At 40.8% G+C, this 19,771-nt stretch overlaps 1 protein-coding gene across 1 annotated transcript in view; it reads right to left on the bottom strand.

Moving 5' to 3' along the window:
* Positions 1-19,771, bottom strand: part of ZNF704 (zinc finger protein 704) — a 96,620-nt gene that overhangs the window by 58,136 nt on the left and 18,713 nt on the right. Inside the window, exon 2 of the mRNA XM_075743824.1 lies at positions 16,103-16,350. Coding sequence (XP_075599939.1) covers positions 16,103-16,350 — 248 coding nt within the window. The remainder of the gene's footprint in view (positions 1-16,102; positions 16,351-19,771) is intronic.

Below are 19,771 nucleotides of genomic sequence, written 5' to 3'. Positions count from 1 at the left end.
GTTTTCTGATAGCCTAAAAAGGGCCTGGTTTTGTATCCAGCAAGGAACCAAGGTGCCCTCAACCCTGTAAAACATAATTTCCGTAACAGGTACCCATTCATGTTTGTGCAGAAGCAGCAGAATCAGGTCCCCATACTCCTATGAATGGGCTCCAGTGATGCTCTAGTGGGAACTATGCCCTCTTTGGATAGCGTAAACAGAAAACAACTCATTGGGCTTAGCAATATATACTGCCAAAACTGGTTTAGGAACAGAAGATATCAGCCACCTGTTCATAACGGTGGTTCTCCTGGCTTTTTTTGTCTACCTTTCACTTGGCTTATGGGGTTTTGTTTTGGGGTTTTTTGTTGGGTTGGTTTTGTTTGGGGGTTTTTAGGGGGTTTTGTTCTGTTTGGTTGTGGGGTTTTTTAAAACTAGAAAGATAAGCTACTTCAAAGCCTAGTGTTTTCTTTAGGTTGTACTGTTTACAGAAATCATTAACAATTTGTCCATCACTGCTTATATAAAGAAAATAATGTGCATGTTGTTTGTGGCCTCACCACAGGCGTTACTCAGCAAATTTTAATTATCCTGTTGGTAATTTAGTGTTGTCTAGAAACATATCCTAGCATGTATACACATCTGCCCTTGGTTATGAATGTTTGTTACTTTTGGCTAGATCACAGAAATTAAGATAACCACCAAGCAAAGCAGATTTTGAACTTCAGTCTGTTGTTCGCTGTTCCTCCCCAAACAAAAATTGGATATAATCAGCTTATATAACAAATGTTGATAACTTCACAAAAATTGTAGTGAAAAAATGACAACTGGGTTCACGCATTTACTTAGCCAGATTCGCTTTCTTCCAGCTACTTCCTTCCCTCCAGGAGCTTGCACTGCTCTCAGGAGCCTTCTTCCCCAATGCGGCAGGGCAGGCAAAGGTTACCCGGGTTATTTTCCAAATACGCTCAGTGCATAGTGTGAGAACAGGAGCTTTTAACCACACAATTCCTTAATTCAGCAAAATACAATCTATCCCAAACACTGCTTATAGAATACATCATAGAAGCTTGAGGAGAGAGTCATTTTGGAGTATTTGGAAATACACCTTTTGGAGAGGAAGAAAAACATATTCCTCGTTGGAACTGAAGCGAAGGTTTTAGGAGTCCAACTGTGAAAAATGTAAACTATTTGAAAGGAGGTGAAGTTTGGAGAATCGCTGTTGTTCTTAAGGGATTGCTGGAGCAGAGACATACCCACAGAAGGAACAGCACAGGGAGAACAAGTGGGAGGAAGACAATACGCAGAGATAGATGGGTAGGTGGGAGGCTGTATAGCACAGTGAGTCAACAGGAGATTTTTACAAAGCAGGAGGGCAATCTAGGCCAGATGCATTCTAAGTTCCATGACATCAAGGGATACATTTACCTTGGACAAGCTTCAATTTAAAAAGTAGGTAAGAAAAGCAGAAACACATAGAATGGCTTAGTATTTTCCCCTCGATGTACAGATGGACAGAAGGACAGGTTGTTTTCAGTGTTCAAGTCTGACTAAAGATTTTATCTTCTGTATTTCCTGTTTCTGATATATTTGAAAGCAGGTAAATAAGCCACACTTCTAGGACCACAGAGAGGCAAATAATGACAGAGCCAACAAGTACTTTAAAAAGCACAGACGGCACTGAAGGACTGCGATGAAGCAGAGCTCCTTTGCAAGGGTTGTATTTTACCAGACACATACAATAAAACTAACCTGGGAGACAGGGTCCCCTCAGTGTACCCAAGCAGTCCCCTCCATCTCAGGGGGTTTCACGGATGAAATGAGGACAGCATCTACCACTGTGGAACTCAGCTGCAACCATAACGCTGAGGGGTGGCAGCTGCCGAGACCTCAACTCTCCTCTTGCAGAAGGAAACCTCAGCCGTGCTGGGGAGTGCTGGTACATGGGACCCCTTGTGGTTTATTTCACAGTAACTACATTTTTCCCTGGCTTGTAAATCCAGTTCATATGCTGGATATATGGATATACCACAGATATGCTGCCTCTCCAATTCCTCTGCCATAATAATGACAGACGACTCAATTAATACTGTGAACAGTTCGGATGTCTGAACAACAGGTTGCCAAAAAATAAAATCCCAAGAAAAAAAAAAAAACAAAACCAAGGATAACTAAGCACATTTGCTGCATAATGCAATTCAAATCTGTAGGATCAATACAAGCCATATTTATTAACGTTACACGTTAGTCTTAAGATGTGAAAGCTTGGGTTTTTATTGCTTCAATGTTAATGATTTATTATAAGTGTAGTACATATCTAGTTTATTTATACATTCACCGTAGATTTTCTCTCCAAGCTTCTTATTCAGATCAAAACATAATAAAAGACAAATTTGCTGCATTCCCATGCATTTATTTGCTTCAGAGATTAGCAAGAGATAGCAATGCATCTTCCTTTGCAATACTTTGAACTTGTCAACATCATCATAAAATATATACCACAAAACATAAATTACTGTAACCACAAGCCTTTTTAAGTGGCATGTTTTAAAGGGCTTTCAACATTGATTAGATTTTTACTATTGGTGGTGTTATTATTCCTGTGATCTAAAAGTACTCCAGCTAGGTACCAGAAGTAGAAACGCTAGTTTAGAAAGGTTAAATAACAGCAAGATGTTTCTCAGGCTATCAGAGAGGAGTGCACAAGTGTGTCATACAAACACATGCTTACACTCTGATTATATATATATAGGTATGTGTCCTGTAATTCTTTAAATCTTACTTCACTGCTTGTCTCAGCTTCAAGGGAGGAAAGAATCAGACATTCACAGTAAAAACAAAAGTCATGATTCAAATTAAGATAAAGGGGGAAAGCAGACAGACACAGCAGGGACCTTAAGTTTGGCAGCACAGTATGGGATGAAGAATGTCCTTCATAAAAAAATTAAGTAAAAGACTACAAATTATTTTAACAGGGGTTTTCCTGGGGAAAGCATTACCTAAACACAGGCTTTACTTCATCATAAAGCTGACCACAATGATGGTAGATCGGCTACTGGTAGAAATATCACCCTCTGTCCCTCCTCAAAGAAACGGCCAAGACGTTAAGTTTTGGGTAACAAACCAGAACAAATGAGGAGCATGAGTATTACAATATAAGAATAACTTATTAAAAGCATCAATTGGCTGTTGACTCCATTTACTATCTGGAATATTGCTATTACTAAAAACATCCATGTGTCAACACAGTGGCAGCCTCAATGCAGTATGCCAATGTTGACGCTGCAGAGGACCACTATTTCCATAGGACAACACAGCTGAGGTGTCCGCCACATGTGGGCTTCTGGAATGCTCCTGGAGAGAAGCAAGGACAGCTCTCAGATACCTATAATTTAGTATAACGTATAATTAAAGAAAACACTCTACTACTGTATTCTGGCCATGTTATTCTATACTTTTTCCCTCAGTTCCCCATGGAAGCTACTTTGAAGATTTTCACATACACAGCCACTAATAGTGAATGTTTTATCTCAAAATGAGAATGAATTTATGTTTTTAAACATTGGTTCTATACAAAGTGTAAACATACATTTGCTTGGGAATGCTCAGTATTTTTTGCAAAATGTCTCATCTCATTTAATCTTTTACTGTATGGATGGAAGAGCAACATATTTTGGGATGTACTTTCTCTGCTAGGACCACTAATGGCAGAAGTTCATGTTTCACACACAACTTCCTCCTTGTCCACTGAAGACACCACTACCCCTGTTCTGTTCACTGGGTACCAAGCACAGACAGCCCAAGGTTACCTGGCAGACACAATATCAGACTACTTGCGGGAATTCCTGTAGCAAAATTTAAAATACAGACCTCTGCAAACTTGCAAAACCACTTACGTAGCAAGCTTGACTAGAGTACTGGAAGAACAAACCTATTTTTTTACTGTTGCTTCAAGAAAACTGTGAATTAGTCATTTGGTATGTATTAGAAATACATTGAACACAACAGGTTAACTCTTGCAAACTTCCAAAAAGCAGCCATTCAGCTAGGTATGGATCTACACTTTCCATAGGGAAGAAAAGCCACGCTGCAGGTCTGGTGGATTACAAAATATACTGCCATCGAGTGCTACTTTGGTAACAAAGTCAAAGGATACTTCATTTGTAAAGACTAGCAACTCAACAAAAATTGTAGCTACTTCATGCAGACATTGTATATCTAGCAACACTTCTGTTCCACTATTTCCCCGAAATGATAAGGGACTAAAAAGGGAAGAGCTGGAGCTTATACTAAACCATACAGATGACTAAAACCACAAGAAGATGTGGTTCTGCTTCAAATAAAAATAAACTGTTAGAAAAATCTAGTTTACATACCTATCCTAATCTAGATATTGGTATTTCAAAGTAAGTCCTTGATCTTTGACAACACTCCTGTTGTCACAAAAACTGAAGTAGTAATAGGCAAAACAGGTATCTGATGCATACAAACCATCATATGATAAGAGATTTGAAAATCTTTCTTATAGAAATTAATAAAAGTCACCTTAAAAAATAGCCTTTCATCTATACAAATCAATTATACACTTTATGCACCTCATAACATCAATAGGGTTAGATGTAATTTGTAGTGTAATTGTCTTAGGGATACAAACAAAACTGAAAAAACCCTTGTACACATAATGCAAGCATATTACTATAAATGGAGAAAAGTCAAACTTTCTACCTCCTTTTTTTTTAAACATGTGTAAACATGTTTTCATGGAGATGAAGCTAAATGACTTAAGACAGAATTTTCTAAAAACATTTTACAAATAACAATCAGTGATACAACTTCTCTCAGAAAGGCTTCATGTCTTTCCTCACCTCAATGATACAACATTGAATATCATTGCATAAACCAGAATATTTTAATTTTAGAGCATTTAAATAAAATTATAGCTATGAACATAGCTATGATATATGTAATCTATGTAACCATATACATGGTAACCCATTCTTGCACATTTCAGACACACAAGTTATAAACCATGTACCCATTGACTTTTTTCTTTTTCTCAGCACAGATGGCATTTCAAGAGGAATTTTTTTTTGTGCCACAGCTAACACAAACCACAAAGAAATTACTCTTATTGAATATTGCCTGCTGTTGAACAGTGTTTTGAAATTACACTCCATTTTTTAAGGGAACTGAAGAGCTGAGAACAAGCCATGCATTCACAGCAATGGCTAACAGATAAAGCAGCAATGCTGACTGAATGCAGCTCTTCAAGAACCAGCGCCTAATGGTCGCTGCAGATTAAGGACACATTTTTCCTCTGTGCCACATCAGAGGAATTCATTGAAATTTGCTTGGTAATGAGACCATTGTCCATTGGCAACTTCCATCACACAGATAAAATTATTTAGCCTTTTGTCTTGGCTACCAGTGGAAGAAGATTTTAAAGAGAAATAGTTATACTTCTATAGATGAAGACAAGTGTTTCTCAGCAGTGTGTTGAATATGGGATTTTCTAGAGAAATGTGAAACATTTATATGTGTGTGTCTATAAATATGTCTGTGTATATATAGGTATACGTGCACAAGCAAAATCTTCTTTTGAAAATAATATTTACGTAAAATAATGCAGACTGCGATGTCAGGCAGTAGGATAACAGCATTATCACATTTAACTGCACAATCAAATTCTCATGCTTTTATTTTTCATTGGAATTTCATTCCCTGGGAACGCCATTGCAAGTCCACAGTTAAAAAACTGGACAATAACATTGGCCAAAAATCCAGCTGGCTAAAGTCACCAACTGGTGTTAGAAGTTCCCTCTCATAATATTAATACTACTGCACACATCAGAAGACAGGGTGAAAGTTGAAAATTATGGAAACCCAGGAACAAGGAACTAAGAGGTCCCTGAGATGACCGGTTGCTACAAAAAGTCCCACCAAACAGCCACTTATTCATGAGAAGTAAGCTTCATGCATTCTTGCAAGGTCCATCACTCTCAAATCATATCCTGCTCTTACAAGATCTAGTAAATCAGGCTCAAAGATCACAACTACGTGTTGTTGCCATTATACCAAATTGCATGAAAGTCACTACTAAATGCAAAACATTATGAGTAAAGAACAGAAAAAGCACTTTGCTTTATTCACGAGATTAATATTCCCTCTGCTTTGAATAGTACTGGGAAAAAATACCTCCAGAGTAATGTTAACTCATCCAAAATTCGCACTTTAACAAGAATATTATGATGGCAAAATCCTGCTGGAGAGGCCAGCCAGCGTATCTAAGACTGGTGTTGAAAGAAGAAATTCATCAGATCTGACTGATGATACGCTGGCTGGGCTCTCCAGCAGGATTTTGCCAACATAATATTCTTGTTAAAGTGTGAAGCTGCGGCAGCCCGGTGAAGTTCCCACTGACTGGAAAAGGGGAAACATAACACACATTTTTAAGAAGGGATAAAAGGAAGACCCAGGGAACTACAGGCTGGTCAGTCTCACCTCCATGCCTGGCAAAATTATGGAGCAGACCCTCCTGGAGACTATGCTCAGGCACATGGAAAATAAGGAGGTGATTGGTGACAGCCAACACGGCTTCACTAGGGGCAAATCGTGCCTGACAAATTTGGTGGCCTTCTATGATGGGGTTACAGCGTCAGTGGATAAGGGAAGGGCAACTGACATCATCTACCTGGGCTTGTGCAAGGCATTTGACACTGTCATGCGTGACATCCTTGTCTCTACATTGGAGAGACATGGATTTAACCGATGGGCCACTCAGTGGATAAGGAATTGGCTGGATGGTCACACTCAGAGTTGTGGTCAATGGCTCCATGTCCAAGTGGAGAATGGTGAGTGGTGTTCCTCAGGGGTCGGTACTGGGACTGGCACTGGTTAACATCTTTGCTGGTGACATGGACAGTGAGACCGAGTGCACCCTCAGCAAGTTTGCCAACGACACCAAGCTGTGTGGTGCGGTCAAGACACTGGAGAGAAGGGATGCCATCCAGAGATACCTTGACAGGCTGGAGAAGTGGACCCATGCAAACCTCATGAAGTGCTACAAGGCCAAGTGCAAGGTTCTGTAGATGGGTCAGGGCAATCCCAAGCACAGCTACAGACTGGGTAGAGAATGGATTGAGAGCATTCCTTAGGAGAAGGACTTGGGGGTGTTGGTGGATGAGAAGCTCAACGTGAGCCAGAAATCTGTCTCTGCAGCCAAGAAAGCCAATCATGTCCTGGGCTGCATCAAAAGAGGTGTGACCAGCAGGTCGAGGGAGGTGATCCTGCCCCTCTACTCTGCTCCAGGGAGAACCCACCTGGAGTACTGCATCCAGCTCTGGGTGGCCCCCGTACAAGAAAGACATGGAGCTGTTGGAGCAAGTCCAGAGGAGGGCCACGAAGCTGATCAGAGGGATGGAACACCTCTCCTATGAGGACAGGCTGAGAGAGTTGGGATTGTTCAGCCTGGAGAAGAGAAGGCTCCAGGGAGACCTTACAGCAGCCTTCCAGTACCTGAAGGGGCCTACAGGAAAGCTGGAGAGGAGCTGCTTATAAGGGGATATAGTGATAGGATGAGGGGTAATGGGTTTAAACTAAAAGAGGGTAGATTTAGATTAGGTATTAGGAAGAAATTCTTCTCTATGAGGGCTGTGAGATGCTGGAAAAGGTTGCCCAGTAGATGCCCCATCCCTGGAAGTGTTCAAGGCCGGGTTGGATGGGGCTTTGGGCAACCTGGTCTAGTGGAGGGTGTTCCTGCCCATGGCAGGGGGGTTGGAACTAGATGGTCTTTAAGGTCCCTTCTAACCCAAACCACTCCAGGATTCTACGAAATTCTGCTAGTCACATAACTAGTTCCTCTACTAGCTGCAACTGACTGAACATGATGGTTGTAGGAACGTCAGTAATACAGTTAGGTATGAGATATCTCAAAACTCTCACATACGCACACAGTATGACACAAAGGAAAGAAATGGGGGAACTGACAAAAGTCCACTGAAAAATAAAGATATATTATCCACACTTTCAGAGTAAATTTTTCTACAGCAGGGGATGTTATACCTTTTTAACAAATGATCCTGCCCAAAATATCTTTGTGGCTTTCTGGCAGTGGGGACTTCTGAATGCCAATGCCGGAGCCTGTAGCACCTGGCCGTGAAATCCTATCTGATAACAAGCTCAATCATCCCTATGTTCAGCCACTCTTTGAATGGGACAGTCCTACCTAGAGTGTCCTTTCTTCCCCAGCACTCTCGAGACTTCATCCATCTCACCACTTGAAAGGCGAGTTTCCAGCAGTTTGCAAGCTGTCACAAACACTGTCATCTGTCTCAGCATTGTGAAAAGCTGGTTCAGGTATCATGGCAACAAATACTATGCACACCCAGGCAAGTAATCTGGAAAATGATGTTCCAGTTAGATGAACAAGGTGACTTTTGGAGTTCTGGTTTAGCTCTGCAGTAGTTACCTGAAGAGTTTTTATTTGCAATTTAGTCTACACTTTTCAAAGAAGCGTCTGCTACACCGCTTTTGTGTGCCAGGCAGATCAAAGGCATCTAGAGCTGAAAGAACATATAGAGTCCTTCTAGAATGCAAAGAAAATTTAGTACTAGAAAACAGCATCAAGAAATACATAGTTTTTTACTTCAAAATGTGCTAACAGACCAATTCTCTGATTGCTCTTTGGATAAGCCTCTTTTTCCCCGTTAACAGTCAGATCCTAGAAGGCACCACACCTTTTTGCAGCAGACCATGACGAGCAGTTTACCATCATTATTAAACATAATCAAGCTCTAATGACTGCTTGGGTGAAATCCAATCAAGCTGCACACATATTTAACTAAATTAGTCTAGCAAAACAAAGCAACAATTTACTACTTCAATAATTAGCTAGTGTGGATATTTGGAGAAGCTGCTTTTAAACGCGTGATATTGCCAACTACCAACAATTCTACAGAAGCCCTGAAATACGGGAATGACTCTGGGAATAATTCTCATTACATAAAAATCAACCATTTTCAAAGTTCCTAACTATCATGCACACACAGAAAATAAACTTAAGAAACAGGAACACTCAACCTATAGGGATGGCGAAAAAGCTTGGAGAAAACCTCACAACTCTAGCTTTTGGGCTAGAAGGAAAGCTACAGAGCTCAGAAGCTCACAGAGCCACGGTCAGCAAATCTGAAGCCCAGCCTGGTTTCTTGGCCTTTTGCTTTCACCCATTTGACTGAAAATCCGCAGCAGCCCACAAATAGTTGACGCCCTCTGAAGCTACCCCATCAATCCACTCTGCTGAAATTGTGAGGGATACGGGAAAGGAGCTCCCCCAAGAAGAACAGAGGAGCCTTTTAAAATAGATGGAGAAGCATCACAGAAGACAATCTCTGAATAAACAACATTTCTGGATAAACAGAAAAGCACAACTTATTTCATCGAGTTCTTTCCTCTCCAAGTAAATTGGGAAGTCCTCCTAGTGAGGATATCATAGTTAAGCAGATACTGCTTTTGATCTTGGAGTCAGGCTCCTGGAGAGTTTTGGCTATGAAAATATGCAAATGTTTCCATTGGAATGCACGGTGCATAATCAATCATGCCCAGCAGGCCTTACAGATCAACAACACACTCTAATCAGAAGGCTGCCCAGAGCTACATTCCTGGAGAGACCAGGCAAGAATATTATTTAGGGATGAAAATGCAGCACTGCCTATACTGTTTCTTTATAATGATGGTCAGGAAACAAGGCTGCAATTCATTTTGCTCCACTTTTCTGTAGCTATTCTAGAAGGACCTAAAAAGGCAATGGGGGAGAGAATTCCTAGAGACATTTCATTTACTGTATTTCAATTATTTCATATATTCTTCCATTAAATTGTAAATTAATTCATAGATAAAGTATAGGTACGTGAATAAAAATTATTTTTGCAGTCATTGAGCAACTTATTTTTATATAAAAGAAACAGAAGATACTAAAATCCAATATATTATGGCAAATGTCACTGCTTAATAGCAGTGAACCAGAAAGGCACAGGAACTAGAACATTTTCCTTTCAAAGAATCACAGAATCACAGATTGGAAGGGACCCCTGGAGATCACCTAGTCCAACCCACCTGCTAAAGCAGGATCACCTAAAGCAGGTTGCACAGGATTGTGTCCAGACAGGTTTTGAATACCTCCAGAGAAGGAGACTCCACAATCTCTCTGGGCAGACTGTGCCAGTGCTCGGTCACCCTCAAAGTGAAGAAGTTTTTCCTCGTATTCAGGTGGAACTTCCTGTGTTCCAGTTTGTGCCCACTGCCCCTCGTCCTGTCTCTAAGTGCCACTGAAAAGAGTCTGGCCTCATCCTCTTGGCATCCACCCTTCAGATACTTACAGAAGTGTTGATGAGATCCCCTCTCAAGTCTTCTCGTCTCCAGGCTAAACAGACCCAGCGCTCTCAGCCTTTCCTCATGAGAGAGGTGCTCCAGTCCCCTCATCATCCTCATAGCCCTCCGCTGGACTCTCTCCAGCAGTTCCCTGTCTGTCTTGAATTGGGGAGCCCAGAACTGGACACAGTACTCCAGTTGTGGTCTCCCCAGGGCAGAGTAGAGGGGCAGGATAACCTCCCTCAATCTGCTGGACACGTTCTCCTTAAGGCACCTCAGGTACCATTGGCCGCCTTGGCCACGAGGGCACACTGCTGGCTCATGGAGAGCTTGATGTCCACCAGGACTCCCAGGTCCTTCTCCGCAGCACTGCTTCCCAGCACGTCAACCCTTGACCTGTACTGGTGCTTGGGGTTATTCCTCCCTGGGTGCAGGACCCTATGCTTGCCCTTGTTAAATTTCATTTGGTTCCTCTCCGCCCAACTCTCCAGCCTGTCCAGATCTTGCTGAATGGCAGCGCAGCCTTCTGGTGTGTCGGCCACTCCTCCCAGTTTTGAACTGTCAGCAAACTTGCTGAGGGTGCATTCTGTCCCTTCATCCAGGTCATTGATGAATATGTTGAACAAGACAGGACCCAGTACTGACCCCTGGGGCACACCGCTAGCTACAGGCCTCCACCTAGACTCTGTGCTGCTTATCACAACCCCCTGAGCTCTGCCATTCAGCCAGTTCTCAATCCAACTCACTGTCCACTCATCTGGCCCACACTTCCTAAGCTTGCCTATGAGGATGTTACAGAAGACAGCGTCAAAAGTGCTTAAGCAGCTGAGGTTTAGCTTTGCCTTGTCCTTTAAGAACACAAACAATGTAGAAAAAGTTAGGCAGTTAGAAAGTTTCTGTTTCTTTTTTTCAGAGAAGATAGGGTACACCAGGACTGGGGAAAATATTTTGGAAAGGGGATAATACAAATTTCACAGTATTTTGAGGTTGCAAAAGGTTAACAAAAGCAAAACTATTCAAACACTCCCACCCATTAGAGGGGTAGGAGCGATGCCTGCCTAGTTCCTTCTTTAATTCTCTTACACCTTTCGGATGTTTCCAGTTCTGGGACACCAGAAAGGACACCACTTCCAACACTAATGCATGTAAGTTTTCAAGGGTTTCCAGCTACAGCTGGTCAAAACATTTCTGTCTAGAAGAACCTTTAACCCTATCACCATTTCCAGACATTTATTCTCACATTTTACTGAAAAAAAGGAAACTTCATCCTTTGCTCTCCATGGACCACGCTTCCATCTTCACCCTCCGAGTGGCAAAAGCCATTCCCCATGTACTTGACCTTCACTGGGTCCCTACATCATGACTCAAACCCTCACACCCACTGCATCAGCAACCCAGGCTTTTTCTCATCTTTCTTGCTGACTTGCTTTGGGAGTAAGCATGCATTATGGGAAGTAACTGATGAAAATACAAACGAGCAAAAAGGCTCTGTTAACTTCCATGCCGCTGCCTACTGGGGACATCGTCTTTGACTACATCTGACCTCTACAGCTGCTTCTGTCCACAAGACAAGGCGATTAGTCTCTCAGTGACACCACTCTCTTTTTAGAAAACAACCTTTCACTATTGAGATCTTAGGGATCTGGGCTGTGTTTGATCACTTGTGTTTGAATGGAGGTCAATATAAAGTGTGTTCTCCTCTGTTGTACAGATACCATCTCAATTCTCAGAGATAACTGCAGTTTATAATCGAGTGGTCAGACCCGTTTCTCCAAGACAGCAGCACTTTATGCACCAAAACTACCAATAAAATTAAACTTTACAGGGAAAGTAAGGAATTAAAATTCCCTTATTCTTAAATACTTCATCTACTTAAGCTGAACAGTTTCATTTATCCTCATCTGAGTTTCAGAAGTAGAAAAGCTATTTAAGTTGTATAAATTTTGTTCAAAATGACCAAATGAAGAAATCTGAAAAGAGAAAGACGTAATGCCATTAACCTCTCATTTCATTTTTGCCTTCCAAAACATAAAACTCAGTAAGAAAAAGTCATAATTTCCTCCTATTTTAATCCAAAAGACACTTCCAGTACAGCACATAATGTAGAAAGTTCTGCAGTATTTTTGCAAGACAAAATAGAAAATGTAAACAATTTAAAATTTAATTTAATTTCAATATTAAAATTCTCCTGCATGCAATGAAATATTTATTTCAGGTCTGCTACATTTAGCCTGGCACTATTAATTTAAAGAGCTGCCCTATGAAACACCTTGAACAAGCCAGGACTTTGATGGCTAAGACACCTCCTTTGTACAACAGAGACCCCAGTTCAGGTCCTTGCTCCAAATACAACAAAAGAACCTGAACCCACACCGTCTACACTCCAGGCAAGTGCCTAACTGTTGGGTTAATTTGATCTAATCAATATCCCAACAGTTACAAACTTGGCTGGAACATCGAAGGTGTGAGTTCAGGTTCTTTTGTTGTTGTATTAATTAATTAGATCTACCCCTTCTTTCCAGATTTCATTAACAAAATTCTGAAGTGTCTATGTTTTCTTTTAGTTTCCCATTTTCCTGCACGAGACGGCCACCAGCCTGTCCCTGCTCCACAGTTCAATCTACTGTAATTTCAGTGCGCCCAAGTACCTATCACCTGAAACACCAGGGACTCAGTTACGACATTTTCACATTTCTAAAACTTCAGAGTCTATAAGCAATAATGAAAGCCCTGTGGCTGAATGCCTCAGAAGCAACAATTATTATGCCGGTGCTTTCTGAACTGTTAGTTATTTTGCATACAAAGATTTTAATTCTTACTCATTGAGATCCTTTAAAAAAGGTAAGATGGGATGGGCTTTGTTTCATTTTGTGGTCAAAGTGAAGTATATTTACCCATGCTACCAGAGCTTTTGCAGACACTTTTTCAGAGCTCTTACAGAGGTACTCATATGCCCTTGTTAATAAGGATTCTTCAGCATGATAAACTTGTGTCTCAAAATCACTCACATATTGTCCTGGGTTTAGTGGGACACTGAAAAATTTAACATTACCCATTACCTTGGCATATGAAGTAAAGTAGGTAACCTCAGCTCCACTAAGGTTTTAAAACAAAATAAGTAGCAAGCGTAACTTCCATAGCATTTTTCTACTTCAAAACAATAGCTGCAAGTTTTTTGTAAAGAGGGTGTATGTAGCAGTAAGAAACTGAAGATCATATTAAACTCCTTATTTCTCCCACGCTTTTGTAAACATCATCTGATTAATTCAAGATGACCTTTCACAACTGGATACAACAAATAATCTGTGAGGCAACTGGCAAGCTGCAAAGGCAGATGGATGTTCTCATCAGAGGAGAAACAGTCGACCCAACAAGTCCTGCCAGGAGGAGAACAGAGGAGGAATTCACCTCTGGGGAACACTCAACTCCATCAGCCCAGTTCTAGACAGAAGACTGGAAGGGGCTTATGAAGAGGTAGGAGAACGTCAAATGGCTGGACTTTCACTTCTCAAGAGAATGACTTGAGAAATCAAACTTTGCGGAAGAGGACGAGAGACTGGGTATTCCCCTCATTATAACAACAAATATTTAGTAACATCTCCAAGCAAAGGTTTTAGTGCTCTCCCTGTCCCACATGAACAAATGGTCTAATAAATCACCTCAGATTAAAAGGGAAACTTGCCCTTAAAACTGTAGTAACAGTGACTGAGATGTTTATCATACTATCACATTCAGACTCTAGGTTTGTTTTCTACTTTGCTAATTCTGCTAATGCAGCAGCTCAACCTGCGTATCTGAAAACATGCAACAACATAATATGATAATTTATCTGTTCACAACAAAATACAGGAAAAATGAACAATTTTAGAAGACACCTTTGCAACTGAACGTATTTCCTATCATCTTCAGTATCTCGTGCTCACAACTGGTGTCACAGCCTTAAGAAGGCATTAAAGACGTTTACTCCTTCTCTTTTCCACCTTGTTGCGGAAAAATGTCCTTCCCTCCAAGGAGGGATGATCTTGCAGTTACAGGAAAGGGGAGTTTGACTCCTTCTTCAGATGGATTATCTGCACAAAGCCACACAAAAAGGCACTTAAATCCTGTACCTTGGCTGCCTGAATTGTAAAATAGAAATGCTAACATATGGTTTGAGCAGGAGGTTGGACTAGGTGACTTCCTGAGGTCCCTGCTGACCTGAATTTTCTGATTATCCTATTTGCTTTGAGACACGTAAGCATGAATGAGAAGGGCACTCAGTCATTACAGGGTTGATTACTGGTGAAAATCTCAAATAAGTATCCTAACATTTTCAAGCTTGTAATACATAGCTTTTTACTAGATATATGAGGGGACAGAGGATAGAAATCTTGTCAAAATCTTTGTGAACTTTGCAGTTTTCACAAGCGTCATCTACAAAAGCCAGACGAAAATGATGGTCATCCTGTTCTGGATGATATGGTAGTACCTGCTGGCTTATGTTGGTTTTCAGAAAGCAAACAAAGCAAAAAACAGCAAAACAGCCAGTTTGACTACGTATTTTTTAAGTGGCACTATAAACTCAGAAGGCATTTCACTGAATATTATGCGCAAGTGAATTTATCAGCCAGGTTAAGGAAAAAATCTTTGCAGACAGACTGATGCCAACATGAAACCACAAACAACAAAAAGCACTTGTCACCTTGCAACGCAAAATACCCAATTCATTGTCAATTTTTCACTATTGATACAAGTGAGTCTGTTTAGCATTACTGGATGCGTTTCTTTTATACTAATGTTCAGCATTTCCTAGAGGACTCCTTCTCAAAGCAGTGAAGACCTTCCCCAAAATTCAAGGCTCTAGGCTCTGTATTTTCAAGCCCCTTCTCTTTAAATCACTAGCCAGTACGAAATTCTCAGTTTCTCCTCTCTTACTATTATTTCACTTAAGTATCAAGAAGGAAAAAAACCACACAAATAAACATTGAATTTCTTGCTGTGATATATGTCAAGTCTCAGATTAAAGAACAATTACTTTTCTCAAAATAATTCCCTATAAATAGTTCCTAATTAAAAGTGTAACTGCCCAGATGTGAATGCTGAAGACACAAACATTTATGTGCATTCATAACAGACCCTCAAGGAACAACAAATAAAAAAGTAGTACTAAAATCCCCAAATCCTCATTTTGTACAAATTTGATTTCCCTGCATTGGCCCTTTCCTCACTACTTTTTTCTATTAATTAATTTCATAGACCACATTACGACCTAACTATATACCTATACAGCGATACAACAGAACATAAGATACTACATCCTCACTATGCAGCGTCAGTCACTTCACACTTCCATGAGTATAAAGTGGCTGCAGATATGACAGCAAAAAAAACCTAAAAAAAATTGTTAGCCGGTAAAATGATTCTGTGTCTAATTTAGAAGATTACTTCTCGGGGTAAAGCTGGGTCAACAATCTCTTCCTGTTAAGACACATCCTCTTCTGAGAGTACCTCAGTTGCAGCACGTTAGAAAAGCAAAAATATTGCAAAAGCAATACAAAGTCCTACACTGCAGATGGTCTCAGTTTCTGCTACCAGTGTTTTCAATTTTCTACCAGATCTCTCAAATAGTGGAGCTGTGATTGACTTTGGACTGCTTGGACACGAATACTAGTCTTATTTCATTGTACTACTTACCAAATTTGCCTCTAATATCCCAATAAAAAAGAGAGGGGAAAAAAAAAAAGCTTAAAATACAACCAAAAAACCCAACTTTCCTTACCTTGCTGGAGGCACATCAATATTTGAAGAAACAACCTTGCGCTTCTGTTCCAGAAGACAAACAGAACGAGTGTTTTCCTTTTCATACTCATGAACTCTGTTTGGTTTTTTGGTCTCTGCTGTTTTTAAATCTTCCTCCTTTGTGGTGAACAGGAGAAACTGTTGGTCTGGCAGTTTTTGACTGATGTCACTTTTTACATCCTCCTGTTGAAATGCAGGGAAGGTCATTTCACGCTTAATGCTGGCTGCCTGTAAAATTAAAAGCAATTATTCAATTTTCATCTAATTCTCCTAAAATATGGGGGGGGGGGGGGACGGGGGACGGGAACGGGACACACGACCCAATGCCCACAGGCATTTACTTCTAATTAGTTCTTTGAAACAGAGAATACCATTTCTTTGCCCTTCATAAATTCTGAAACTGCCATTAATTTCTCAATGGTGTTGAAGACTATCCAGGAAAATAAGCGAGTCTTGTCCATTTGATAAAGCAATCAGTTACCTCTTAATGCTAAATCAAAAAGATATTCGAACTGGAATATCGGAAACCACAGCATATAGAACATATATTTAATGTATACACATCTGTGCTGTGTAACTATGCAAAAGAAATCCTAGCTGCCCTCCTCCTAAAATTCCAGGAAAAAAAGCAGAACTTAGCCAGATAAAAGGCAACCAAGAAATCAAACTGCTTCCGACAGCCACTTATTGGGTTCTTTAACAGTTGTATTTGTAACGAGGGTTTCTCGATGCGCATAAAAATAATTTGCTATGATCCAACTCAGCTGCTAGAAGGCAAAGGGGAGGAAGCGATGCTGGCAGGATCTCTGCAAGGAGCCCAGCCAGCTCCCCCACTGACGGCCAGCGGTGAGGAGCACGGACACACACAGAAGCGGCATCAGGTTGTCTCTTCCAGTGCTTCCCAGATCTTCAGACCTGCTGCTTCCCGTAAGAAAAGACTTCCCAAGCAAATAGGTATCTTAACAAATACGCTACCTCTCTGGAATACAATGTGTTGGTGTTTATAAAGAAATCTATGGCAGGGTTGCAGTGAAGAGCATGGAAAGCCAACAGAACCAAGCAACTCCACCTTCCCATAAGCAAAACAAAGCCCAGGATCTTCATTTTCCTCTGAAACACCATTCCCTGGCCAGTGAGGCTTCCTCAGCTTCACAGGGCCTGACCTATCTCACAGGCTGCCATACACTGGCTGAGCTCCTTGAGTCCCTCAGCCTGCCAGCTTCCTTGCATTCCTCCGAATGCACATGGAAGAGACAAAGCCTACCAGAAGCATCTGCTAATGGAGTACTCTCATAGTAACAGTGCCAATAAGCTGAAATTCCTATCTAAACTCTTCCAGCTTACTCCTTTTCATCGTCAAAAAAAATTAATGTATATGTGTATTTATGCATAAAAATAAATAACAATATATTCTTCAGCCCACAGATCTCCCTGTCTATAACTTTCAAACCTTGGCAGGTATAAAAATGCTGCAAACTATTTTAAGTTCACAGGAAAAACAATATTGCCAAGGTAATTATGCTTTGTTCTGTAAAGTACACGTCAGCTCATTCTAGTGTTTCCACAGAAGGGCTTTTAGCAGTTGCTTCAAGAACAAAACTAGAATTGTTACTTTATGAATGTAAAAAGTAGGAAGAATTAGTCATTTTACACTTCTTCACACACAAACAGATGACACATAACAAAGAAAATCTGCATGGAAGACAAAACAGCACGTGATCACACAGAATTAGAAGACATATAAACAATATAAATTTAGTTCTGATTTAATGATTATTTTTTAAAAAAACTCAGATTTACAGTAAGCCCTTTCTGAGGGTCTGAGGATTTTAACAGATGCTCAGTTGCCTTCAATTTTCATTAAAATTGACTTAGAAATAATGCACTAAAGCAAAAACAAAGCCTCAAAACAGCAAAGTTCCACTATCCAGCCTCTAGAAATTATATAATGCCAAATGAAGGTATGCGTAAGACTTGAATTTCACTCCCTCCATTGCCATACGGTCTTCCATTGCATGACCACATATCTTTTCCTCCCTCCCCAGGATTTCCACCTTATCTGGTGCAGAGGACGGTGCTGTGTGGGGCAAGAGCAGCTACGCTCGCTGTGTGTGGAAGGGTGCTGGTGCATGGTAGGGTGCTGGTGTGCACATGTACGAGGAAGGACCCAGCAGTTTACTCCCTGCTCTGCACAACCCTTAGTGGAGAAAGCACTGAGAGCATGGGAGAGGAGCAGCCTTCCTCCTTCCTTACTCTCCAATGCCAGACTGAACACGGTATTCATCAGGATGACCTTTTTTTTTTTAAACCCAATAAATCCATGATTATACCAAGGAAAAACAAATATTTTTTTCCTCAATTTATGGAACTGTAATATTTTACTCAGTTTCAGCAAACATATTGTGCCATACATTATTACATTTTCTTTACCAACCTAAATATTGACAACAAAAGGTTGCAAACTCAGACTACGGCTGTACAAATAAAGCCTAAAACATAAAGAACAGAATACTTGTACTGTGATACCAGATAATCTATTCACAGATATCAAAAATATTCACATCCAGTTCCAATATATTCAAATAACAGCTTGGTTTTCATGTGTCAATGCGCCATAATTAATAGCCAGCCCCATGCAAGCGTATGGAAGTGAGGAATGACAAAAACCACAGAATCAGTGCTCAGGTTGCAGAGCGGCTGCCAAGCAGTTCAGGTCCTTTGGCTAAACGGTGTTGTGGATGGAGTCACGCACTTCACTCGCAAGAGAAAAGCAATAATATATGCTTACTGATATAAATCAGCGATTTAACAAAGTTTGATAGTAAATGCAGCAGTGGTTTAACAAGATTCGATGGCAAGGTACACTGCATAGAGGACAGGGCCAGACAAAACTGTGAGGAGAACCTTCTGCTGAGTCATGAGGTTCAGAAAGGACCCCCTGGCTTTCTAAACGCTTTCTCAGAGAGGAGTCTACGTGCGGCGGGATCCAATCCTCATCCCAGACTTGATCAATGGTTTATGTCTAAAGGATTAGATATGCAAAAATCAATCCTTTATATCAGCTAAGATTTTAAAGTTTAGCATGCTATTAGTCACTTAGCGAGAATCTGTTGTGGCAAGGTGTCTCTCAGCCTTGAGGAGTAACCTTACAAAGTGTTCTTATGCAAAAGGAGATCCTGGCAAGCAGCCCGCTGCCATACAGGACAGCTCAATGGCATCTGGCCTGTCCACTATTTATAGAGTAAGAGGACTGACTTGTAGTCATATTTGCATACCAGCAAGACGTCTGGGTCACTGTTCCAGACAGCCCTGGGCTACCGTGTTGCCATCCGTTGTTCCCTCCACCCCCCCAAATCCAGCATAAGCTGGATGCAGCCATCATGACCCCCAAATGGTGGTTATGGCTTCAGGTGGGGGGAGTACACCGCCACGAATGGCCAGAAACATAAGATGAAATCCAACTAACTAATGAAATCCAAGAGACTAACCCTCTTCCTTTCCTTCAGTTTTCAACGGATATTTGGAAATATTAAGCTCTGTCTAAACTTTCCCTAGAGAGCAACTGGAAATAAAGTATCTTTTCTACTTTAAAAGCAGGCAATCGTGACAGAAAGCCAAGTTTCCCTCAGTGTCCATTTTCTGGTAGCCT

This window comes from Balearica regulorum, chromosome 2 (genome assembly GCF_011004875.1).
Source record: "Balearica regulorum gibbericeps isolate bBalReg1 chromosome 2, bBalReg1.pri, whole genome shotgun sequence".
Taxonomy (NCBI): Eukaryota; Metazoa; Chordata; class Aves; order Gruiformes; family Gruidae; genus Balearica; species Balearica regulorum.
Note: the sequence above shows the minus strand (reverse complement) of the source record. Positions and strands in the feature narration are given on the sequence as shown.